This window comes from Pantherophis guttatus, chromosome 7 (assembly GCF_059756535.1).
Source record: "Pantherophis guttatus breed Tessera chromosome 7, ASM5975653v1, whole genome shotgun sequence".
Lineage (NCBI taxonomy): Eukaryota > Metazoa > Chordata > Lepidosauria > Squamata > Colubridae > Pantherophis > Pantherophis guttatus.
Window position 1 is genome coordinate 18,404,491 of NC_142069.1, and position 27,197 is coordinate 18,431,687.

The window sequence follows — 27,197 nt, forward strand, 5'->3', positions numbered from 1 at the left end:
GGAACCCTTATCTGTCTGTTCCTAAGAGAAGGCAAGCAGGCTGGGGAGATTCCTGCATTATAGGCAGAATACAATGAAGTAGTTAGCTTGAACTCTATATATGTGGATCTGGTCACTTGCGTCTGACAGGTGAAAAGCAATGGGAAAACCTTTTCTCTCTCTGATACTCTGCTGCCAATCAGATAATATAAAACATCAAGATAGCCTAATAGCCATAATCAGGAGCACGGCAGCTTTCTTCATGCAAGCGTTGAGTGTATTGAGTGGGAAACTTTCAGTTTAAATCAAATCAATTTGGGTACATTGTTTGAATGCAACAGGAAAAAAAAGAGAATTAAAATAATGCCAGCTCTAGAGAAAGACTAAAAAGATATTAATTTACTTTATACGCCTAGTCTTGTATTTATACTTAGAAAGGTTCTATTTTAGTGAACAAACCCATGGACATATTAGTTTGATTAAGCACACACAACTGCCTGGCTCCTTAGAGAATAGAGGCAACTGTGGGCAAGTGTTAAAAATGAAGACGGGTCCAAGAATGGCAGAAAGATAATATGCTCAGAAGTTATGACTCCAGAAGACAAATGGAAAACAGATCAGAGACTCTGAGGCAAAAGCAGTAAGCCATGGAAATTAAGGGAAAGGAAGGGCTCCTTCGGCATTAAGGGGAAATGGATAAGAATCTTTATACAAAGAAAAAATAAACACTGACATTAATCTTTTAGAAAACTCTCCCCAAAGGAAAATATTCAAGGCCACACAATACTTCTGAAAAGGTCACCACATTTCTTAAAAGAACACTTCTTTATCCAACTTTGGGACAGAAACAAAGAATAAAGAGGGAGCAAAAAAAAAAAAAGAGGTCTCGCCCTCTTAGCTATTAAGTTATTATCCAATTTAAAAGTCTGGGTGAAGCAGAGGCTGCCTTAACATGACATTTTCACCTATCACTATCATAGCTGTTTGGATACACCAAACACAATTTTTTGGGGTTTGAACAATACATATGGACCCCCTAGAATAGTGTTTCCATGTAAACTAAAATGTGGTTGGATAATTTGTGATTTAGTGTGTTGTACAAACAAAAGCACAGATTAAACATGTACGCTGGGTTCACGCAACACAACTAGACTACATGTGGTTCAGTTGTATTCTGTGAGCATAGCAAAGGTCTTACCCCTAACACAAGCACTGAGTTGTGGGGGGGGGGGTCAGAGACAACAGAGTTGGGGCAGCAACTAAACTTACAGGAAGGTCGACTAAGAGCCATCAGGGAGAGGCAGGGAAGTGCCACTCAGGGTGTTTTCCCAATTTACATTCAAAGCAAGACAGAAATTTCTATGCTGGCAACTCTCATGATCCCAACTGCCAGGTACAAAGTTGACCCTATGCCCTTCCTTTCATTCTCTGCGGCATCTTTTAGTCAACATTTTCTACTCTTGAGTTACTCCAGGCAGAAACCCATCTCCTCCTTTCATGCCCACCCCTCTTATATTACTCCATCCAGCCTATTCGACACATTTGTGTAAAACGTATACAATGCTTCTTATGCATTTGCATAGAACGTATTATTCTATACCTCCCACTCCCATCTCATCCGAACATCCATAACCACCAATCCCAATTTTAGGTAGGTATTTCTCAACTGCACCTAAAACAAGGTGCTTTGATGCCAGCTGATCTCTAGTCTAGTGCAAAGCCAAGGAGCCCTTTCAGTTCAAGGTGTTGGTTACCACCTTTAAAGCGCTCCATGGCTTAGGACCTGGTTATCTACAGGACTGCATTCTGCCACTGATTGCCTCCCACCGACCAATACGCTCCCACAGAGAGGGCCTCCTCAGGGTGCCATCGGCCAAACAATGTAGGCTGGCGACCCCCAGGGGGAGAGCCTTCTCTGTGGGGTCCCCGGCCCTATGGAACGAACTGCCCCCGGACATATGAAGGATCCCCGACCTCCGCGCCTTCCTTCGTGCTTTGAAGATCCTATTATTCCAGCAAGCTGGTCTGATGGGATAAAGGTTTTTAAATTGGGTTTTGATAGGGGTTTTAAAATGATTTTAGTTGGGTGTTTTAAATTCGGCCAATGATTGAATTATTTTAATTAAGTTTTTAAATTTTTGTTATATATTGTTTTTACCATGGCTGTTCACCACCCTGAGTCCTTCGGGAGAAGGGCGGTATATAAATATAATAAACTAAACTAAACTAACTTTCTCCATTCCTGGTGCACATTTAGTGTTAGAAAAGAAGGGAGATTTGCAAAGCAGGCTGAAGAAAACAGTGTCCCCTCCCATCCCCCAACCATGTGCAGAGTGCACCTCCCTTAAGAAAACCCAAGGATGGAGAAGTTTGTGTCCGATTTGTCAGGTCGGTGTCCAAGGGAACTCCCTGCTTTCTCTGCAAACATTCCAGAAATCAACTGTGAGGAATGAAGTTGGCAAGAGGGCAACCAAGGCTCCAAAATCTTCTCTACGCCCGACACATGTCAGCTACCTCCTGGTAGGGTGTGTGTGTGTGTGTGTGTGTGTGTGTGTGTGTTTGTGTGTGTTGAAGAGAAGTCCCTCAAAACCAAAAGCCTTGAAAAGTTGGGAGGCGGCACTGTTGATTGTATTTTAAGATTGTGAATGTTTTATATAATTTTATTTTATTTTTCATCTAATAAAGTTTGTCTTTTAAAACCAAAAAAAGAAAAGAAAAGAAAAGTTGGGAGGCGGCAGGGTTTCTTTATCCACCAAGTACTTTACAAGTCTAGTAGTTAAGACAACCTTCTTAAGAAATCGGGACCCAAACACTTTCCTTATTAAATAGAGCGATCATCAACCCCAGGAGGGATTATCCCGGAGCAGATACTCGGGTTAGTAGCGTTTGACTATACCCTGCACTGCAAGAGACGGGAGGGTGTTATATAAGGCTCGGCTCCGGGTCGGCGATTGAGGCACCATAAAGGCAGGCGAGCGAGGTAGCCGCGACGGCGAGTCCCGTGTCTCTCGCAGAGAGCGCAGCCCTTCCTTCCCCACGAGGCGCGCGCGGTGCGCGGTGCGCGGCTTACCTGAAGGTGAGGATGCAGAGCGGGCGGTAAGACTTGTGGCTGGTGTTCTCGCCCATGCCTTTGCCCCAGAAGTCGTTGGTGAAGGCGGCCAGCGGCGAGGCTCCCGGTCGCACGTCCGGGTTGTTGACAATCGCCCACACGTCGTCGTGCACGAACTCGCCCTGCAGCGAGTTCCAATAGCAGAGAGCCGCCAAAAGCGCGGCACTCGCCGCAGCCCCGCAACGCCCGGGCCGGCTAAGCCGAGCTAACCACCGAGGCTGTGGCAGCGGCGTTCGGCTGCTTCGGTTCCCGCAAACCGACCCCATCCCGCGGAGGCGGCCGGGCTAACTGCCTTGCTCCGCGCAGCGTTCCCCGAGCTCATCTTCGCCCCGCGCCTGCATAGCCTCGGAAAGGCAGGAGAGCCAGCCGCTCCCGCCTCTCGCTCGCTCGAGCTCTGCCGCTGCTCCGCCTGGCCGGCTGCAAATAAACAGCGGCCGCCTCAACGCCCCCCCCTCCCCTCCCCGTCGCCGCTCCGTCCCTCTCCCCTCCCTCCTACCCTAGCGCGCATGCTCCGCGAGCCGGCCCTCCCCTGCTTGGAAGCTGGACCTGGGACGGGAGGGGTTCGGTGGGGTGGGGTGGCCGGCGCTCTCCACACACCTCCCCCAAAAGTTGAAACCCGCTGCTTTTCCCCTTGTTGGACCGATGCTCTCTCTCCCCCTCCGGGGTCGGAATTCAGACGCGACGCCCTGCCAGGAAATAGCAATCCCAATCCAGGCGGTCAGCGTTGTTTCTCTAAACCAAAGAATCCGGTTTTGCATCCAGTGTTGGTCACCAGGTTACCCACAAAATAAATAAATAAATAAATAAATAAATAATAAATAAATAAATAAATAAATAAATGAATGAATGAATAAATAAATAAATAAATAAATATTATTTATTTTGTTTTTATTTATTTATTTTGTCAAGCTTGTATAAGATAACAGATAAAAGCATAAACATAATTTGTTTGGGGAAAGTTTGGGGGGGGTTGGGGAAGAAACTACAGAGTCAGGTAGTGAGACTTTGGGGAAAGTGCAGAGAAGAGCAACTAAGATGTTTTAAAGGCCCGGAGACTAAAACATATGGAAGAACGGTTGCAGGAATTGGGTAGGGCCAGTCTGGAGAAAAGAAGGACTAAGGGTGACCTGATAGCAGTCTTCCAGTATTTGAGGGGATCAAATTATTTTTCCAAAGCACCAGAGGGAAGGACAAGAAACAATGGATAATCCATAATCAAAGAGAGAAGCAGGGGTGCTATTCAGCAGGTTCTGACAGGTTCTGAAGAACCGGAAATTCTGAGTAGTTCGAAAATGGAGTAGAGTAGAATAGAATTAGAGTAGAGTAGAATTGAAGTAGAGTAGAATAGAATTAGAGTAGAGTACAGTAGAAGAATAGAATAGAATAGAATAGAATAGAATAGAATAGAATAGAATAGAATAGAATAGAATAGAATAGAATTTTTTATTGGCCAAGTGTGATCAGCCACACAAGGAATTTGTCTTTGATGTGTATGCTCTCAGTGTACATACATAAATAGACAAGATACATTCGTCAAGAATCATAAGGTACAACACTTAATGATAGTCATAGGGTACAAATAAGCAATCAGGAAACAATATCAATATAAATCATAAGGATCCAAGCAACAAAGTTACAGAGATACAGTCATAAGTGGAAGGAGATGGGTGATGGGAACGATGAGGACATTAATAGTAGTGCAGACTTAGTGAATAGTTTGACAGTGTTGAGGGAATTATTTGTTTACAAGAGTGATGGCGTTCAGAAAAAAACTGTTCTTGTATCTAGTTGTTCTGCTGTGCAGTGCTCTATAGTCATTTTGAGGGTAGGAGTTGAAACAGTTTATGTCCAGGATGTGAGGGGTCTGAAAATATTTTCACAACCTTCTTTTTGACTCGTGCAGTATACAGGTCCTCAATGGAAGGCATGTTGGAAGCGATTGTTTTTTCTGCAGTTCTAATTATCCTTTGAAGTCTGTGTCTGTCTTGTTGGGTTGCAGAACCAAATACCACCTCTGGCTGGCCCCAGAGTGGGGTGGGAATGGAGATTTTGCAATATCCTTCCCCCAGGAGTGGGGTGGGAATGGAGATTTTGTAATATCCTTCCCCTGCCACACCCACCAAGCCACACCACGCCCACCAAGCCATGCCCACAAAACCAATAGTAAAAAAATTGAATTCCACCACTGGAGAGAAGCAACCTGGAATTAAAGTGAAACCTCCTAACAGTGAGGACAGTTAACCAGTGGAACAGTTTGTTTTCAGAAGTTGTAGGTGCTTCTTCACTGGAGATCTTTAAGACTGGACAGTCATTTGTCTGAAATGGTATAGGGCTGGACCAGAGAAGGGGGTTGGACTAGTCACGAACTGGTGGTCCGTGGACCACTGGTGATCGGTGAGAAAATTTTGGTGGTCCACAGAAAAATAATTTGCATTTTTTATACCGCACTAAATACTATTTATCTTTTTTTAAAATTCATGTTAGTGGTCCGCGGGATTTAAAATTATGAATTTAGTGGTCCCTGAGGTCCGAAAGCTTGGTGACCCTGGAAGACCTCCAAGGCAGGGTGGATTTGATTTAAATCGAGTTGATTTAAATCATGATTTAAATCATGATTTAAATCACTAGTAAAAAGGCTTGATTTAAATCAACTCGATTTAAATCATAATTTTTAAAGAGCAACTGTCATCTCTGCTACTCCTTTGACCCACTGTTGACTCACCGATAGTCCCAGTGTTGCAGAATATACAGCCTCATGCTACATAACTAAGCTTCATTTCATGCTGAATAAACTAAATTATTTATGTATCTTAAATAGAAAACTATCTTACGATAGATTTTTACCCCAAAAGTTTTTTATTAAAATAAATTCGATAAAAATCAAAAAAATCTGATTTAAATCAAAAAAATCCGATTTAAATTTAAAAAATATGATTTTTTTTTATTTTTTTAAAAAAATCATTGATTTTTATCCATCCTGCTCCAAGGTCCTTCCAGCTCTATTCTGATTGATTGAATGAACCATTCCAGAAAGTCTAAAATGCTCATTCCTGAAATGTTTAGGGTTGACGTTATTCTTTTTCTTTTCCTCTGGAGGAGAAAGAAGCGATCCATTTCTGTTGATTAACTATTCCTAATCCTTAGAAGGGCCTCTTTGAGCACCAACCTAAAGTAAGAGGAGCAAGTAATGTGCTGGCTAAGAATTGCCACTGACCTGATGGCACTTAAGCCATCAGTGCTATTACTGTCACTGTGGTTGGATGATGATGGTACTTCCTAAAGACATTCCATTTTTCAGCTTTTAAAAGCAAGTCCAGATGTGCTGCCAGATGTATTGGACCCCATCCTACCACCTCCACGGTAAGCAAATTAACCAACTACATAGGAAAGCTACATTAAGCTGTAAAATAAAATGGCAGGATGTCCTTAAACAAGCCATATTAAAAGGTCTGAGGAAGTGTTGCTCAACTTCGACATGCTGGGGAATTCTTGGAATTGAAGTCCACACATCTTAAAGTTGCTCAGATGGAGAAAACATTGGTCTACAGGGAAGGATTGGGCAAAGTCAATTCCAAATAACAGCTAGAACGATCTCACTCCAGCCTTGCAACTTGATTGAAATGGATCTACATCATCTGTTCCTTCAAGAGTGCTGGAAGTCACTCAACTATTAATGATTGACTGTTTCATCCTAAATACTATGTTCTGGAAGCCACAATTTTTTAAAAAAGATTTTTTTTATAAATAATGTACGAACGTGAACATATCCAATATTTCTTCCTCCTATTTTCTCCACAATGACAATCCTGTGAGGTGGGTTGGGGCTGAGGGGGAGTGACTGACCCTGAAAAGTTTTCATTCCTAAGGCAGGACTAGAACTCACAGGTTCCTGGTTTCTATGCTGGCACTTTTAACTATTATTGTTTATTGTTTTGGATTTATATACCGTCCTACTCCCGAAGGACTCAGGGTGGTGAACAGCCAAAAATAAAACACACGTAATACAAAATTTAAAAAACCAAGTAAAACACATTAAATAATTTGGCCCATACAGATTAAAACACCCCGATTGTTTTAAAACAAATTTAAAATTAAACAATTTAAAAGGGAAGTTAGGCCAGGCCAGCCTGTTGAAATAAGAAGGTCTTGAGGGCACAGCGGAAAGTGCGTAAATCCGGGATCCTCGGTATCTCCGGGGGGAGTTCGTTCCAAATGGCAGGTGCCCCCACAAAGAAGGCTCTTCCCCTGGGGGCCGCCACTCAACACTGTTTGACCGACAGCACCCTGAGGAACCTCTCTCTATGGGAGCGTACTGGCCAGTGAGAGGCTACTGGTGGCAGAAGGCGGCCTCGTAAGTACCCAGGTCCTAAGCCATGGAGCGGTAGGTGGTAAAGGTGGTAACCAAAACCTTGAAGCGCACCCGGAAGACCACCGGGAGCCAGTGCAGCTCGCGCAGGAGAGGTGTTACATGGGAACGCCACGTCGCTCCCATAACCACCTGCGCGACCGCATTCTGGACCAGTTGGAGCCTCCGGGTGCTCCTCAAGGGGAGCCCCATGTAGAGTAGGGAGCCCCTACTAGAGCAAACTGGTTCTTTTTACTAGAGCAAACTGGTTATTTCTGAAACTTCCAAACCACTACCTGGAATGGCATAATATCCAGAATTCTCTGCACTGTAGAAGAATGTAAGCCTTCTGAATATTAAAAAAAATGTTTTGCAAACCTGTTAAGATTTAGATGACTCTGAGCATGCTGTACATCCAGAAGGCTGTAAAACCTGGTTTTTCTCACAGCTATAGGGCCAAGTTGTTGGTAGAGCCTCATGTAGGTAAGTTTGAGACCCAAATTAATGTATGAGGTGGCTTGGCTATTGGTTTTTGCATTTATTATTGTTTGTGTTTTTACTTGTGTTTATGCTGTTTTTTTAATCATTTTCTATTGTGAACCGTTCTGGACTATTTGCTTAACACAGATAGCTGTATCCTTTTCCTAAAAATGGGTCACAGGTAATCCTCAATTTACAACCGGTCGCTTAGCAACTGTTCAAAATTACAACAGACCTCTCTTACTTATGACCAAGTTCCAAAGTTCCAATAACCCCTGCCAGGTGATATACTTAACAACAATGAAAGTTTTAGCTGTGTTTGTTTAACTTACCACCAAAAAAAGTCATAAAATCAGATTGGTTATGTAGGTGACATGCAGGGGTGGGCTTCAAAAATTTCAGCAAGGGGTTCTGGGTGGGTATGGCCATAGTGGGCGTGGCCTAGTTGGCCTCCTGCACCACAGCGGGGGGATGGATGTTTTTGCCCTTCCTGGGCTCCGGAGGCTTTCTTTGAGCCTTTGGGAGGGTGAAAACGACCTCCCCAGGCTCCGGAGGCCCTCTGGAGGCTGGAAATGGGCCCATTTCCGGCCTTCCCAAACTTCCGGTAAGCCTGTTTTTCACCCTCCCTGAACCTCCATGCACGCCCTGTACCTACCTGCATCTAAAATGGGCTGTGTGGGGACTCCTGAGAGGGGTGGGGCCAGCCAGGAGTGGGATTTGCGGGTTCTCCAAACTGCACAGAATCTTAGCTAGAGGTTCTCCCGAACCTCCAGCAACCCACCCCTGGTGACATGATTTATGACTGTCACGACTTACAGCTGTCATGGGCAGACTCCATTACTGATTACTACCTGTAAAATATTGACTGAATGTCCATGTGGTTTGCTTAGAAATGACCTTTTGTATTCACACAAGACAATGGGCAATAAACCCACAATTTAAAAATCCATGATGGCTGGCTTCACCCTGGAATACAGTCTCCAGTGGAAGCCTTGTTATTTCTGAGGGAATGTAAAATGGAGGTAATTTCTCCGAATGCAAATGCTGCTCCATGGACACTCATTAAAGAATGTGAGCCATTTTTGATCCTTTTTATTTATAATAAAAGGCTGGGCTGCACACAAATACACCAGTGTTCCAATTGCAGAATGGAATGAACAAGGAATTAGAAAGGTCATGCATGGTTTAATCATGGCTAGTTATAGTGGGAGCATACACAGTAATAAGACATGCTATGCAAGTGTTAATGTTCCCCTGTGCTAACCCAAGAACCTCCAATAGGATTGAATGAATTCAGTCTCCCAAGCGGATTTCATTGAGTTAGCTTATAAAACTATTATTATAGATCTATTGAAAATGAATGAGTCTGTACAGCTGGAATGGAGGTTTAAAAATAAATGTGTGATCATTCACGTAAAAACAAAACAAACACGGAGGGGAAAAGAGGTGCAGGAGAACCAATTGGGGAATGAGTTATATCCAGCTTGGGTGAACCAATGTCACAGCAGAATAAAATAGTGCAGGCACTGCCTATGTTTCTTCGATTAAGTTGACAGAAGGCTTTTATAAAAGAAGCTGGACTGATAACTCCTAGTGTTTAGATTTAGTAAGTGGCAAAGGCTCGCCATGCAAGTAATCAGCTCTGTTCACCTCCTCAAGCTATAAAATTTGAAAGTCCCCCAACAAAATGTACGAGATCGCCTTCTGCCACCGATAGCCTCCCACCGGCCAATACACTCCCACAGTGAGGGGCTCCTCAGGGTGCCGTCAGCCAGACAATGTCGACTGGCGACACCCAGGGGGAGAGCCTTCTCTGTGGGGGCACCTGCCCTCTGGAATGAACTGCCCCCAGATAGATGGTATTCCGGGTCCTTCTGCTTATCCAATAATTCTGAAGTTACCCTCAAAGGGCTTTGCAAGCGCATTGTTGCTGATTTATTTCTATGACATGGTTATTAACCAAGGTGTGTTGGTTAACTGAACCATGGTTTGCTTACTTCAATGTTTTGGGTTTGTGTGATGCAACTGGGTGGAGAACCGGTTTGGTCTAGTGGTTAAAACATCAACCTAGAAAAGAAGACATCGAGAGTTCAAATCGCTCCTTGGCCATGAAAGCCAGCTAGGTGACTTTGGCCCAATCACTCACTCTCTCTCTCTCAGCCCAACCCACCTCACAGGATTGTCGTTACAGGGAATATAGAAGGAGGAAGGTGTGTTGGATACAGTATGTTCACTGCCTTGAGTTATTTGTAAAAAATTTTAAAAGTGATATAAATAAATAAACTGAATCATAAGCTAATCTCCCCAACTAGGCTCAGATTTGATTGTCTGATCTACGTGGTCCAGTGTTTGTGCCACTCAGTCATTCAGTAGACCATTCAAAGGTCTCCCACAGCATTTCTCAAACATGTCAATTTTAAGACGTGTGGACTTCAACACCCAGTATTCCCCATTCAGCATAGATGTTGTAATCCACATATCTTAAAAGTTGCCAAGTTTCAGAAACGCTGGTCTACTGCGATCCTATATGCATTTTCTGCTTTTGGGAGAAAAGCATGCAAACTTTGTAACTTTCTCAAGTTATGGAACAGCAGTTGCTTCCTCCTTATTTCCAGTAAAAGGCAGTGCAAGCAGTCTAGATTGTTGACTGATTGGCCCTTGCAACAATATCAAAGCCATCTCTGTCCTATCACTCTCTTCTAGTTGTATGGTACTAATTGGATAGTCCTCTGGGATACACGAACCTTTGCTCTTATCAAATAAATGTATTTGAATTGCAAACTGCATCATACTGTAATATGCAAACTCAGCCAGCAGTTAATATGGGAATGATTTATCCCCCAATAGATGAAAAAGGTGTGCCTACTTCTCAACAAGATACCTTCTGGCAGATCAAGGTGTCCATTACTGATCCTTCATTAGAACCAACTAACCTCATTTTCAGGTACTTCTGAGGGATAGTTGTCTACAGTAATTCAATCATACTTCTTACTCCCTTAAAAAGAAAATTTAAAATATGCTAAGTGTTTTATGACCTAAGGACAGTACTGTAGCTTTGCTTCCCACTGGCACTGTCAAGAATATTCTCTGCAATCTCTTTCTCACGGTGATTGGTTGTCTGCCATCCCTACCTACACACAGTGTAGGAAGCAGCTGTTCAAAACTATCCACAGATAGAGTGGAGAAGAAGCCCGGGATGACCATTTTGCTTGTTTGTTTGCTCTGTACCTGTACGTGATAACAATAGCAATTGAAGTTGCATGCAATATTATCTGTTTGGACATTGCCAGCTAAATATGGGAGTCTCGGCACTAACCTCTGTCCTGGGACTTGGCAATCAACTTACAACTCACTCACTTCTTGAAGAGCAACAAAGATGATTAGGAGACTGGAGGCTAAAACAAGTGAAGAATGGTTGCAGGAATTGGGCATGTCTAGTACAATGAAAAGAAGGACTAGGGGTGACGTGATAGCAGTGTTCCAATATTTGAGGGGCTGGCACAAAGAAGAGGGAGCCAACCTATTCTCCAAAGCACCTAAAGGCAGGACACAAGCAATGGATGAAAACAAATCAAGGAGAGAAGCAACCTAGAACTAAGGAGAAATTTCATGACAATTAAAACAATTAACCACTGGAATGACTTGCCTCCAGAGTCCAGAAGTTATGGGTGCTCCATCACTGGAGGTTTTTTTAACTAGAGATTGGACAACCATTTGCCTGAAATGGTATAGGGCTTGGTATAGAGCAGGGGGTTGGACTACAAGAATTCCAAGCTCCATTCCAGCCCTTTTATTCTGCTATTCTGCTTTTGTCCAGCTGGCATTATTTAGAAGAGTAATGAATGTCTTTTTAAAGACATGGTTCACACATTGTGTTAAGCCTTGCCTTCTTTAACTTTGTTTATTTGAAGAAATCACAACTATTTGGGTTCACACTTTATACCAAGCTGTTAAGTGTGGCTTAGAAACTGCATCACACTAAACCATAAAGGAAACAAGTCATATTGTAGCTTGGTGCAATGCAGTGGTGGGTTCCGCCCAGTTCCGCCGAGCCGGTAGCGGTGACGATATGATGTCACTGAACCGGTTCTGCCTCCCCCCCGCCCCCCCACCTGCATTATTCTTACCTTTTATTTGGCCCCCACCCCCAATCTATTGCTGCCTCCTGAGTCCCAGCTGATGGCTAGAGGGGAAAAAACTGTTTAAACTCTTGCCGAGGGGCTTCAAAGGGCCGCCCTACAGCTGATCAGTGTTAAAAGCAAACAAATTAGTAGATCGGTGCCTGCAAAAATACATGAGTAGATCAGTGCCTGCAAAAATACATGAGTAGATCAGTGCCTGCAAAAATACATGAGTAGATCAGTGCCTGCAAAAATAAATGGGTAGACCAGTGCCTGCAAAAATAAATGGGTAGATCGGTACAGCCTGGTAGACCAGTACCTCTGCTAAATCCTAAATAATTGTCACATGACCATCAAGCCACACCCACAAAGTAAGCCCCACCACAAAGTAAGCCACACCCACAGAACCGGTAGTAAAAAAATTTAGAACCCACCCCTGGTGCAATGTCTAAACCATTCTAATGCATCTGACTTACAGGGATCAGTCTCAGAAACAGGTTTACTTTTTTGGGGGGCAGGGGGAACCATTTTCTTCTAAATCATTTATCCCTAAGTGGGAAATACTATTTGCCAGGAATGTAGTAACGGAGACAGACAAGGAATGGGGAGCTTTGACTATTTTGGGGTCTAAATATTGAGGGTTGGAAAGCTGTGGTTCAGTTTCACTTTACTTCCTTGATATTTGGAGCATTATTAGTTCAGGTGAAGATTTAGCCTTCAGGGGTATTGCAGGAATCTGTCTTCAAAGCAGAGCAAAATAAGGCAAATATCAGCCATTTTAGACCAGGAAAGGTGTTACCAGTTAGAAGAGATGGGGAAATAATTTTCACACAACTGCTACTTTATCACTTTGTCTGACATCTGCACAGACATAATGAGACAACTAGATCACACGGAGTCCTCTGGTGCTGACGCAACCCCACAACTACGTTGCAGAGAAGGAGAGGGAAGAAAATGAGGGTATTGCATTTTAACATCTCGTCTGGCTCTGACATCACTTGCTATATTTGCATCTCTTTCCATTAACTAAATGTGCTGTTTGCAGTTTACATTCAGCATCGCAAGAGGCCATTGGAAGGACTCCTTGGGGAAGCTGAGTCATACCATTTGGTAAAGATCCCTTGAGAAAATCATCACAAGACTCTTCATGTAGATACTTCTTTTTTCCATGTTTCTTGAAGGAAGAAGAAAGTCACAGCGTTCACTGAGCTGGAAATGGATTATGATTTCCTCCACACTGCACAAATCAGATAGGAAAAAACATGTAAGCAAGAAAATTACTTTTCATTCTTGTGTCACTCGATGTGTATTGCATCTCCCAAAAAAGTAATTAAACTTTCTGTTCTGCCAAAATGTCTAAATAATTGAATTTGTGTGTGTGTTGGTGTACCTTCGAATTAATCAACTGCTTGGACTGATTTCTGTGGTTTTCTTGGCAAGGTTTCAGAAGTGATTTACCATTGCTTCCTTCCTAGGGCTGAGAGAAAGGGACTGGCACAAGGTTACACAGCTGGCTCTGTACCCGAGGAGGGACTAGAATTCATGGTCTCCCAGTTTTTAGTCCAGTGCCTTAACCAGTACACCAAACTGGTTTTCTTAGATATGGATTACAAGCACTGAAGCAAGGGTTCCCAAACTTTTCTATGCCCGACACTCCTAGGAAATGTTCAATTAATGGTCACACCCTATGCAAAAGTAACTGTGACTCTTAAGTCCCAGAGTTGGGAATACCTGCAATAAAGAATTATATTTGACTGGAAATATTACAAAACCCCACCCAGATTTGCTGGAAAGCAGACATTGAAGAATGTAATAATTTTGATTCATCGCACAGTCAGCCGAATATTTAGACTGGATTTGGCATTTTTATCTACCTATCGAGTGCTTCCCAAGGACCTGGGATAGCCAGATGTTGATGTTTGATGGTGTTAAGAGCTATTGTTGCAGGATGTAAGCTGTTCGCAGTAAATCTGCCTTTTACCATTGCAGGATGGTGATTTTGTCAAAGCCAAATGATTTGGGATTTTATCCTACCACTAGCCCTGATTTTACCCTTTCTCTTATAATGGTGGGCTTGCCTCTCTGTCTACATGTTTGCACGTTTTCTGTGGATAACAAAAAGTACAACTGTGTACATATACACATTTATGCATGTCTTGTTGGTGTCAGGTTCCAACAGATGCCCTAATTAAATCATGAGTCTCAAGCCAAACTTCAAAAGAAATCCAGTTATTTATTAGGAGCTTCATGTCAGTACGTTACCAAGTGAAGCCAGTTCTGACCTTACGTAATTTACGCTCCAATTATGATGCTGTTTCCCACCTCCCCCCAGGTGGGTAATCAATCACATTCACCAACGGAGCAATTTCACAGGTTGTAGAGGTCACTCTCCTCCGGCTGCTGTAGGTAACCCTGGGATACAGTCTTGAGGGAGATAAGCGTGAAATGTGCATCTGTCTTTGGCTGCTGTGCCATTTCGCTGGTTTCCCATTTCCCCCCCTGGCCTTTGGCAACTCGAGAGCAGGCCAGGGATGCTTTGCGAGTTGACGGTTGGTCTTTTTAATATTATAAAATTTCTTTGTTGGTTTGCAGGATAAATGGAATTCAGCTTAATATGCCACATTCCAAAACGTGTCCTTATTGTTAGCCCATTAAGGATTTAACTGTTAATGTTAAATTGATTTTAATTGATTACGTTTTTGTCAATTTTGACAACGGGGTTTTTTAAAATATTATTTCTGGCAGAAAGATTTTTTTTTTTATTTGGGATTTTTTTTTCCTTCCTAGGGGCATCTTTTTTCATACAATTTGCCTGATGACTGAAAACAAAATTATAAATGTTAATAATCCTAAAGGCTCAGTCTCCTACATATTTTCCCAGTTCGGCCTTTTCCTTCCCACAGTCCCCATTCTTGAGAATTTCCATAAACTTCATTAAAATGCTAGACGGACTGCTTTAGAAGGAAGAAACATGAGTAAATCCATATGTGCATTTAATCAAAAGTCTGTGCCAATTGATGTTGCTGGAGGAGACCTAAGGCATCTCCTGTACCATTGGCAGTAGACCATTGGTTGATATGGCACAAGCATAGAATGAGCTTGAAATAGGGCCATGCAAATGCTTAGGACAGATGTGTGTTTACTTAGTTGGTTTTTAGAGAAGAAGAAAAAAACGATAAAGCTGATTGAGCCACGTTCTCAGAGGAATCTTAATTTGGTAGTATAAAATTATCCAACTTTGACCCAGAGAGGGTACTTTCAGAAGATAGTTATATTGTGCAGTCATCCTAACTTCTTGGATAAAAATTAAGATAGACATGTAATTTAGATTTCTCTCTCATAGACGACATGTAAGAGCTGTTCTTTGCTTTCTAATGGAAGTGTTTGCAATTGTTTTTCACCAAAGAGTCATTTTGGACAGTGAGATGGGTGGCATATTAAATAAAGAAATAAATAAGCAAGTAAAGAAAGAAACAATCTCAGACAAGTAATTTTGATATGGTGTTTAAATGACTTTTCCTCCCGTTTAGAACACTCTTACGTTTTCTCATATTTCTTATTCGTTTAAAAAAAAAAAACCAGAAATATTTATTAAGGAGTAGAAAACACATTAATTGAGTGCTCTCTTTTGAAATGTAGGGCTAAGGGTATCCTGATTAGGGCTTTGGAAAACAAACACTATCACTAGGGATAACATAAAGAACAGCTTGCATGTACGGTAATAGACAAGCGAGAAATTTAAATAGAAAAATCAGGTGCAGGTTGCCCATAGCTGTTACAATCAGGTACTTTGAAAAATTCATTTCATGCCTTCATGAAATGACACAGCAACTGTTTTATCTGATTCATTACATGTCTGTCTTAATTTTTGTCCAAGAAGCTCAAAAGCAGCGTTCGTGAGTCTCTTCTCCTTGTTATCCTTGTGAAATAGGTTAGGCTAAGGATAATCAGTTGCCCAAGCAACCGGTGAGCTTTCTGGCTTGAGTATATTTGTTGCTGGATATCCTCAATTTGCCATGGCAGATGACAGCAGCTGGTTGACCATGGCTGAGCTCAAAAGCTAAGTAGAATCAGCCCTGGTTAGTATTTGAATGGGAGACCCCTTGGGTGTACCAGAATTATTAATTATAGTGGGAAGTAGGGGGGAACAAAACCTCTGATAAGAAGGCAAGCCAAAGCCATTTTTTAAAAAATTTGATTTAATTTGATTTCTGTTCTGTTGCTAAGATAACTGCAGAGATAGACCTGTTCATGATATCATTAACGTCTGAATTAGGGAAGAGTTTATTTTTATTGTTTTCAGTTCAGTTCAAAACAAGAAATGAATGATGAGTTGCTAACCAGAGATGGGCAGGATCCAGATTCCAATTCCGTTTGATTGTGCAGTTTGCCAAGTGACTTTGGGCCAGGTGGCATCATTCAGCTAAACCAATGGTGGGATTCAAAAATTTATACTACCAGTTTTGTGGGCATGGCTTGGTGGGCGTGGCTTGGTGGGCGTGGCAGGGGAAGGATACTGTAAAATCTCCATTTCCTCTCCACTCTAGGGGAAGGTTACTGCAAAATCCCCATTTTCTCCTGATCAGCTGGGACTCGGGAGGCAGAGAATAGATGGGGGCGGGGCCAGTCAGAAGTGGTATTTACCGGTTCTCCAAACTACTCAAAATTTCTGCTACCGGTTCTCCAGAACTGGTCAGAACCTACTGAAACCCACCTCTGAGCTCAACCATCCTTATAGAGCAGGGGTGTCAAACTCATGGCATCACACTGTTGTCACGTGACATATCGTGACTTCCCCTTTGCTAAACCGGGGTGGGCGTGGCCAGTGCGTGAAGCATCCGGCCCGCAGGCCCCAAGTTTCACACCCCTGTTACAGAGTTACAGCATTGAGGGCAAAATGAGAAAAGACACCACCTCATGCGCATATGCAGTGCGCCGAGCTCTTAGAAAAATGGGTGATATTTATATAGAAATACATGCCCTGGTTTCTTCAATATTTTTGTTTATTCTTCTATACATTGGATAAATGCATCATTCTGCATTTGGTTTTTCCTTCATTTTCCAGGTCAGTGCTACCTTTTTGAATTTGAAAGGTCATGGAAAAGTATCTGGTCATCAGATAATTCAGTATTGCTTTGAAAAAAATGTAAATCAGAGGTGGTATTCAGCAGGTTCTGACTAGTTCTGAAGAACCGGTAGCGGAAATTTTGAGTAGTTCGGAGAACCGGTAAATACCACCTCTGACTGGCCCCAAAGTGGGGTGGGAATGGAGATTTTGCAATATCCTTCCCCTAGGAGTGGGAAGGGAATGAGGATTTTGCAGTATCCTTCCCCTGGAATGGGGTGGGAATGGAGATTGTACAGTATCCTTCCCCTGCCACACCCACCAAGCCACACCCACAGAACTGGTAGTAAAAAAAATTGAATTCCACCACTGCTACATTACCTTTGAAGCAGTCATCTGAAAAGTAGCCCATAGTTAATTCAGTTCGTTAAATGTGCGTTCTTATTCCTTCCTTTTTTTCTACTTGTTCTCATGAAGAACAGGAGACAGAGTGGTAGAATTCTAAAGGGCAGACAGAATGGAAGTATGCCCAATAATAAATCAAAGAGAAGAGTCATGGTACTTAGCAATTCAAGGCAAATATATGCTATCTGGTCCCTTCACCCAATGAAGTATGCAGTCTGGCAGAAGCAAGCATCAGAGATACAGCAGATCAATTTTCAAGACTTTCCGTGATTACCATCAACTTCCCTTTCTTTCTTCTTATATATGGGAACAAATTATAATTCAGCTGATACATAGAGCCTTATCCACATTTTTGATAATCTAGAAACAAAATTTAAGATCCAGGTTGTAGGTACCGTATTTTTCGGAGTATAAGACGCACCTTTTTCCCCCAAAAAAGGGGGTGAAAATCTGGGTGCGTCTTATATTCCGAATGTAGCCTCGCCTAGCTTCTCAAACTGAGGTTTCAGAGGCTGAAAAAAGCATCAGAAATGAAGCTTCAGAAAAGAAGCCCCCAAACAGAGCTTCAGAGGCTTTTTTTCTGAAGCTCTGTTTCGGAGGCTTTCAGAGGCAGAAAAAAAAGCAAAAAACAAGCAAAGCACAGAGCTCGCAACCAAGGAACTTGTTGCTAAAATTCATCTCTGGGAACAGCTGATTGGGGGTATTCCGGGAGGCCGATCCACCAGCCAATCAGCTTTTTTCTTATTTTCCTCCCAAAAAAACTAAGGTGAGTCTTATATTCCGGTGCATCTTATACTCTGAAAAATACTGTATTCTGTTTCTGTTCCATTATTCCAGTCCAGGGTAGAAGTACAGAAAGGGAAAGACAACAATGCAAGACAATGACTGACCACAAATTTTGTTGGGGGTGGTGTTTTGATTCCTGGGGCAGTAGTTTGAGTTATCTAAATGATGACATCAGAGGAATTGCATCTCAGATAGAATAAGAAAAATACGTTTGGCCAAAGCATTCCAAGCTTAATCAGGAGGGCTTTAAAGTGAATCCTGGAAATGAATATATTGGGGAAAAAGGACCTCGACTTGTGGATTATAGAAAGTAAGAAATTTGATAAAATGGTTTATAAAGTTCATGGCTTTCATTGTCTGTACAGTACATTAATGCCCAGAGTATGGGAAATAAAACAAGATGGGCTTAATATCTTATTACAGAAAGCAAATATGATTTAATAGGTATAACAGAGACCTGGCTGGGATGGTTCCTATGACTAGAATAAAACCATTACAGGATATCAATTGCTAGTTGTTAATACAAAGGGAGGAGTGATACATGTTCTAAAAACATACATTAAAATATGTAGTCTTTGCTTGTGTAAAGAAATAATGGATGGGCAAATGAAAGCCACATTGTAGGTGGTGTCTAACCTAACATGCCAAAGCACAAACAATGGAGGATGCCTTCCAAAGCAAACTGCAAATCTTTCGAAGTTTAATTACACCAACATTTGTTGGAATACAAACTCTGCCAAACATGATTCTTCCAGGAAATTCCAAACCTGACTTGGCACTTTTGTTTTGTTTTTTTCTTCAGAGGCAGCATAAGACGTTCAACTATGCCTGATCCAGGGGTGGGCTACTGGGGGTTTGCAGGGGTTTGGGAGAACCTCTAGCTAAGATTCTATGCAGTTCAGAGAACCCCCAAATCCCACTCCTGGATGGCCCCGCCCACCCTGCCCCTCCCAGGAGTCCCCACACAGCCCATTTTGGATGCAGGTAAGTGCAGGTCGCACACAGAAGCTCAGGTAGGGCCTACCGTACGTTTCCACCCTCCAGAGGGCCTCCAGAGCCTGGGGAGGCCGTTTTCGCCCTCCCGGAGGCTCAAGAAAAACCTCTGGAGCCCGGGGAGGACAAAACCCCCACCCCCACCATGGTGCAGGAGGCTGACTAGGCCACGCCCACCATGGCCACACCCACCCAGCAACCGGGCAGAGAACCCCTTGCTAAAATTTTTGAAGCCCACCCCTCCCCTGATGTGATGCTTAACAATAGGGAAGACTTAGTTGAGAAAATGAAAGTAGCAGGAATGAAGGGTTATTGGTGCTCTCGGAGCTTGCTCATTTTCTTGCAGATGTTTCATTACCCACACTAGGTAACATCATCAATGCTAGTAAGGAGTGGGGTTTGTTCTCAGTGCAGTGATGGCTAGCCTTTTTTTCCTTGGGTGCCAAAAGCATGTGCGTGCGCGCTATTGTGCACACGCATGTGCCCATGCCCACACCCATAATGCAATGCCCCTCCCACATGCCTCGTCCCTCTGCAGATGCTCACGACCCCCCACATGCAACACCCCTATGCACACGCGACCCCCGCTCTCCCTGTGCATGCACGCGTGACCACCACCCCCTTTTGGCCTCACATCCCAAAACAGCACTGGGAGGGGTGGAAACCTTTGCCTCCCAAAACGGCTGGGAGGGAGGAAAAAGTCTCCAAAATGGCTGGGAGGGGGGGGAAAAGCCTTTGCCTCCCAAAATGGCTAGAGGGGAGGGAAAAAAGCCTCGCCTCCCAAAACAGCACTGGGAGGGGAATCTCCGGAGATCTGGGAAGGCACAGGCAGCAGAAAGTGAGGAGAAAGGTAGGTCTCCCCATGCAAGCGCATGCATCTCCCGCTTGCTGTTCTGTCCCCGTCTCACACACGCACACCAGCAGTCGACCAAGAGTTAAAATAAACCAGCAGACAAGAATTTCCTTTGATAACAGAATTGGCAGCAACCCAGTGGCTGCTTGCCAACAGTTTTTACTTACAAAGGGAGGTTTATCTCCTCTGACCGAAAACATCGAAGTCCACAAAAGCCAAAGAATATTCAAGTCCAGTCCAAAAAATCAGTCCAAGCAGAGCATATAACAAAGTTCCAGAAATGCAGAATGACTTGCTAGCTTTCAGTTTTGTCCGTCACAAAGCCTGAATGGCCACCACACCCCCTTTTATCCCCTGTGGGGTGTGGTCCAGTGACTCAGCTTAATCTCTGGCATGCCTCCTTCTCTGCTGCGCATGCTTGTCTTTCTGACGCTGTCGGGGATCCAGCCAAGACTTATCTCCGTCACTGTCTAACTGCAGCTGCTCGGAAATGCCTGGCTCCTGGCCTATCTCTTCTCCTTCGGGAGACACCTGAGGCATTGCCAGAAAGGAGGGTCCTGGAGAGGGAGGCCTTGCCAACTCCTCTCCTTCACTTTCGGAGTCTTCTCTCTCCGATAGGACGGGCTCGGGGGTCGGAGTCACAACATTTGCAGGGCAGACCTGAAAATCAGCTGGCCGGCGGGAAGCATGTGCGCATGCACAGTGGAACTGAGCTGGGTGACGGCTCACATGCCTGCAGAGAAGGCTCCGCGTGCCACCTGTGGCATGCGTGCCATAGGTTCGCCATCAAGGTTCTAGTGGCTTGTTCTGTCATTGTTGGTGTGAGTTGTCTTAGAAGTTCTTTGGTTATTGTTAGCTTTGTTTGGCAGTTCCTTGATATAAATTGAGAGCAAACCACACTCCTTACTAGCACTGATGATGTTAGCAGCTTGGGTAATGAAACGTCTCCAAGAAAACAACCAAGCTCAGAGAGCACAAAGGACTCTTCATTTCAGCCCTGAGCTACAAATAATATTTATTAGTAGCAGAAATGTTTGAAGAAAGTGATTGTAGTCAAACATATAGCTTGGGCTAGGAAAAAGGCAGATCTTAACAAATGCATGGTAATAGTAAGTAATACTGTATAGCAGGAGATGCTAATGGAAACAGGAACTCAAGATGAGTTGGTGTTCTAAAAGAACTAAAATCAAGATTTCAAAGCAAACAGAAACCAATGCCCAGAGCAATTTATTGAGAATAAATTGATTAAATAAAAATAAAATAAATAAATGTGGCTGCACAGAAAACTTAATTACGTTCTAAAACTAAAAGAAGGACTCTAGAGAATGGGAAAAGGGGCGGATTACAAGCAAAGTGAATAGTTAGGAGTCAAAAGTGTAGCATTCGTTTCTGGAACGCAACAGCTCAAAATGAAGTTACTGAAGGATGTCTTTTGATATTTTCAAAATAAAGGGGGGAAGCATTCTTGCAATACTAGAAGACAGGAAACTTTTTAACATGTATGAAAAGCAAAGCAAAGTTATTCAACTATTATTTTGGTTTCATGTTTTCTAACAAACGTACTGTATATATTTGAAGAATAAGAACATATGTATCTATGGAGATTCTCAGTGATCCAGGTCATGGATGTCCCAAAGTGCTGTGTTCAAAACACAACTGGACTTCGTTTTTCCTTGAAGACGTTTCGCCTCTCATCCAAGAAGCTTCTTCAATTCTGTACTTTTTATGTCTTCAAGGAAAAATAAAGAAAGTCCAGTTGCATTTTGAAAAAAAGCACCTTGGGAATAAGAACATACTTCTTTATTTTTAATTCAATCTTGAGGATTAGATTCATTGCATTCTAGAAATAAAGGAACGAGCCGATATGTGGGCCAAAAGTCTATTGATGTATTTTCTTTGGTAAATTCTGGAGAAGACAAGAATGAATAGAGAAGAGCAAATCTTGAGCTTATCTTCAAACAGGAGAAAAAGAAAGATCCCATGAACTGTTGACCAGTCAATGAGATGTCAATACATGGGGCAGTTCCAGAGCAGAACTATAAGCCCTTTGAAAGTAATGCAGTAATTACCACAGTTCAGCATTGATTTCTTGAGACTGCACCTTGGCAGGTTATCTTATATTTTCTGTATCTTCCTTAATGGCAGCTAGTTTTGCGTAGTAGTTAAGGCCTCAGGCTAGAAACTGGAGAATGTGAGTTGTACTACTGCTTTGGGCACAAAGCTATCTGGGTGACCTTGAACCAGTCACTCTCTCTCAACCCTAGGAAAGAGGCAATGGCAAGCTGCTTCCAAAAAAATCTTACCAAGAAAATTGCAGGGGCTTGTCTAGGCAGCTGCCAGGAGTCAAGATTAACTCAAAAGTACTTTTTAAAAACCCTCCCCTTCCAGAATAGGGTAGGGTAGGGTAGGGTAAGGTGGGATGGGATGGAATGGAATGGAATGGAATGGAATAGAATAGAATAGAAAATAGAATAGAGTAGAGTAGAGTAGAGTAGAATAGAATAGAATAGAATAGAATAGAATAGAATAGAATAGAATAGAATAGAATAGAATAGAATAGAATAGAATAGAATAGAATAGAATAGAATAGCTTTATTTGGCCAAGTGTGATTAGACACATACAAGGAATTTATCTCCAGTACAGAAGCTCTCAATGTACATACAAAGAAGGGATAGTAGAGAAAATGAGAAGGATAATAATAACACTAAAGCCATACAACATGGATGAGTATACTTAGACATAAAACAGTACTGTGAGGATTAGGTGTTCCACAGAGTGATGTCACAAGATAAAAAACTGTCACTGTGTCTAGTTGTTTTGGCATGCAATGCCCTGTACTGGCGTCCTGAGGGGAAAAGTTGAAACAGTTTATGTCCAGGATGTGAGGGGTCTATAGATATTTTCTCAGCCCTCTTTCTGACCCGTGCAATATACAGGTCTCCAATGGAAGGCAGGCTGGTTGCAATTGTTTTTTTCTGCAGTCCTAACTATCCATTGGAGACTGTACCCATCTGTTCTGTCCTCGTACCACACACGCACCCACACAGACGTCCCGGAGTTAATAAGCCACACGACAAAACTCTTTGAAGATAAAGCTGGCAGCAACCCAGTGGCTAGCTGCCAATTCAGACTTTACTCACACAAAACAAAGATTAGACTGCAAGCATTCCGATAAAACAGGCAGAGTTTCAATAATACAAGAATTAATCCAAATGCAATCCGATAAAGCAGGCAAAGTCCAGTAACACAGAGATCATGGATTATTTCCAGTTTTTGCTCGTCACAAACTGAACCGGCTACCACACCCACATTTATACCCTGTGGGGTGTGGTCCAGTGACTCAGCTAATCTCTGGCACACCTTCCCCTCTGCTGCGCACGCTTCTCCCTGCACCTCTGCCGAGGGTCCAGCCAGCACTTATCTTCTTCGTCGCTGTCCACCTGTGGCTGTGGGGACGTGCTTGGCTCTGAGCCTATCTTTTGGCCTTCGGTGTCCTCCAGAGACATTGCCAGAGAGGAGGATCCTGGAGAGGGAGGCCTTGCCAACTCCTCTCCCTCACTCTCAGAGTCTGCATCTGTCGATAGCCCAGGCTCAGGCAATGGAGCCACAACACCATCCTGTTTAGTTGCTGTACCAAACCAGACAATTACAGAAGATTGATATGGAAATTAGCAGTTTGAAGACCATTATATCATTACATTACAACAACAACTGCTTGGTTTCCAGTCTATCAAACACCATGATAATTATATGTTAATTGGAAAGGGCTAAAGAAAGAAGCCAAGAACCTAAACTCTCAAGGGTTTAAAATCCATTTACATCTTCTCACTCACTGGCACCGTTAATTTGTTTAGAATGTTGAATTTGTTTACCGTGGCTTCATTCTTGCAGTCAGATTCTAATCTATCCAGACTGTGTCTGTGATTCTTCTGCCACATCAAGCCAAGAGGTCAAGCTAAACCTTGTACTGTCAGGAGATTCTCAATCAGGAAGCCTGGCATATATCTTGATTTCAGGAAAACATTTGAGACGCTTTCCATGACATGCTGGTTGGAAAGCTTGCCAATTAACTGGATACCCACTTGGCTCAAAATCATATCCAAGCAGAGTTCATCAAGAGTTCCTCAGCGGTCTGGGGAGAAGTATTGAGAGAAATGTCACAAAGTTCAATGCCGAGTCTTCAGCACTTCCGTATCTTCCTTTATGACTTGGATAAATGGGGGAAATGCAATGGATTGAAATTAACAGAATTAAATTTAATTTGGGCAATCATTTTTTTACTTAGTAATAAAAGTAAATTAATGTGATTGGAATACCCAACCTGGTAGCAATACTTATGAAACAGATTTTGGAATAGCCCGAACTACAAATTGAATATGATATGTGTAGAAGAGAATATTTGTAGTTCAGGGTTGAACTGTGACCGTTGGGATCCTTGGTGCACTGATGATATTACTTAGTTGGGTAATAAAATGTCTGCAAGAAAACAACCAAACTCAGGGAGCACCTAGGAGCCCACAACTGAATAGGAGCCAAAAGTGTGATACGGCTGCCCAAAAAGGAAAATGTAGTTTTAGCTTTCATCTACTCTTACAAGAAGTATAATGTCCAAACCCTAGGAAATGTTCACCCCATTTTACTCAGAGGTGATATTCAGCAGGTTTTGACCAGTTCTGAAGAACTGGTAGCGGAAATTTTGAGTAGTTCGGAGAACCGGTAAATACCACCTCTGACTGGCCCTGCCTCCATCTATTCTCTGCCTCCTGAGTCCCAGCTGATCGGGAGGAAATGGGGATTTTGCAGTATCCTTCTCCTGGAATAGGGTGGGAATGGAGATTTTATAGTATCCTTCCCCTGCCATGCCCACCAAGCCATGCCACGCCCACCAAGCCATGCCCACAGAACCGGTAGTAAAAAAAATTGAATCCCACCACTGATTTTATTCTGTTTAAGCAAAACAGAGGCTTACTCTGTCTAAGCTTCATCCTGAATACTGTATCCAGTTCTGCAGAGAGGAGGTATAAAATTAGATGCTCCTTTTTTGTGACTTGGTATTTCTATAGAGAATTTGAGATTTTTTTCCAGTTAAGGGGGGAAAAAAATAATGAATAGAGTATTAGCTCCTAGTATAATTTTATTTCAATAGCTTCATTCAAAATTTGACATAGTGTCTACTGCACCATAAACCATTGCCAACCTTATAGTCCCACTTTTTCAAACTTCTTGTCTATCTTATTTCTGAACCGTACTAACATAATAGTCTTCAGATACATTAGGACTGAAGCTTCCAGAATTTTAAGCCATTAAGGGAGAAAGAACTTACAACCACAGAATATTGTTTTCTTCTGCAGGATATTTAATCTGGATCTAGATAGCTTTTAGGATCGTGCAGGAGACATGCTACTACAGTACTATATTTTCATAATATTGAAAAGTCAAGATGTGAATTTTGGGAACTATTTATCTGACAAGCATGGCAGAGTCAAGACAGGGTATCTTGGGTGTTTTTCCCAATACTGTCAAAAATATAATTACTTCAGAAGCTTCCTATGTACACTTTTCTTCTTTGCAAATTGTTTAATCTGGTCCAGAAAGCAGGGGTGAAATCCAGCAGGTTCTGACAGGTTCTGGAGAACCGCTAGCAGAAATTTTAAGCAGTTTGGAGAACCAGTAGCAGAAATTTTGAGTAGTTTGGAGAACCGGCAAATACCACCTCTGGCTGGCCCCAGAGTGGGGTGGGAATGGAGATTTTGCAATATCCTTCCCCCAGGAGTGGGGAGGGAATGGGGATTTTGCAGTATCCTTCCCAGTGGTGAAATCCAAATTTTTTTACTACCGGTTCTGTGGGCGTGGTTTGGTGGGCATGTGGTGGTTTGGTGGGTTTGGCTTGATGGACGTGGCAGGGGAAGGTTACTGCAAAATCCCCATTCCCTCCTCACTCCTGGGGGAAGGATATTGCAAAATCTCCATTTCCACCTCACTCCAGGGGGAGGATACTGCAAAATCCCCATTCCCTCCCCACTCTGGAGTCAGCTAGAGGTGGTATTTGCTGGTTCTCCAAACTACTCAAAATTTCCGCTACTGGTTCTCCAGAACCTGTCAGAACCTGCTGGATTTCACCCCTGATCCTTCCCTTGGAGTGGGTGGGAATGGAGATTTTTGCAGTATCCTTCCCCTGGTGCCACACCCACCAAGCCACACCACGCCCACCAAGCCACGCCCACAGAACTGGTAATAAAAAAAATTGGATTTCACCGCTGCCAGAAAGGAATATTTATCAGTGGATTTAAAGAGTCTCAGGAATCTTCCCATCATCTCCTGAACATGTGCCTCTAGGTAGGGCATCTCCAACCATTAACCACTGCCACCGACACTGGTTTTCTCCTCTTCCAGATAAAGGCAGCTTATTCTCTCCTTTGCAGAGCTTCTAGATCAGTGTTTCTCAATCTCAGTCACATTAAAATGAGTGGACTTCAACTCCCAGAATTGCCATAGCCAGCATGGGTTCTAGAAGTTGAAGTCCATGCATCTTAACATTTCCACGGTTGAGAAACTTTTTTTTCCTCTAATCAGTCCCCTGAGATTTCAAGCAGCTTTTGTCCATCCAGGGGTCCAGAAAAATAATGCAGCTGGCTCTTGGACTCATTATTCTAAATTAATACATTTTCTTGTAACTACCCACAAGGAATGGTCTAAAGCAAATAATAAATAGTAGTGTGCAAAGTTGGCAGTTGCTCACCTGTTGTAAACATTATGGTGATCAGCAATGTAACTACAGAGAAATAACTAGATTCATTCAGTAACCTTACCATAATCCAATAACTCAGGCAAACATAATGAGAGAACATATAATTTTATGTTCCCTCATTATGCTTGCCTGAGTTGTTAGACTGCTGACTTGGGTTAAAAAACACAAGGGTTGACTTGTGGTTAATAAACAAAGATTGAATAATCCCCCCCCCTCTCTGCCCCTGTGTCTGCATGATCTATGTATTTACATACTTCTTTAGATAAATATTAATCATTGTTCCAGATCTGGCTTTTGCAGTATATTTCATTC

The 27,197-nt window shown here is 42.8% G+C and overlaps 1 protein-coding gene across 4 annotated transcripts in view; it reads right to left on the reverse strand.

The window, feature by feature from the left end:
* The window catches only part of TMTC1 (transmembrane O-mannosyltransferase targeting cadherins 1), a 168,062-nt gene extending 164,347 nt beyond the window's left edge, over nt 1-3,715 (reverse strand). For 2 of the 4 annotated variants that reach the window (XM_060694493.2, XM_060694492.2), the window contains exon 1: nt 3,050-3,578. In XM_060694493.2, the coding sequence (XP_060550476.2) occupies nt 3,050-3,354 (305 nt within the window). In that variant the 5' untranslated portion in view covers nt 3,355-3,578. Of the gene's footprint in view, nt 1-3,049 lie in introns of all 4 variants that reach the window. The other 2 variants (XM_060694491.2, XM_087873708.1) reach the window with 2 other exon arrangements.
* Nucleotides 3,716-27,197: the final 23,482 nt, after the last annotated feature.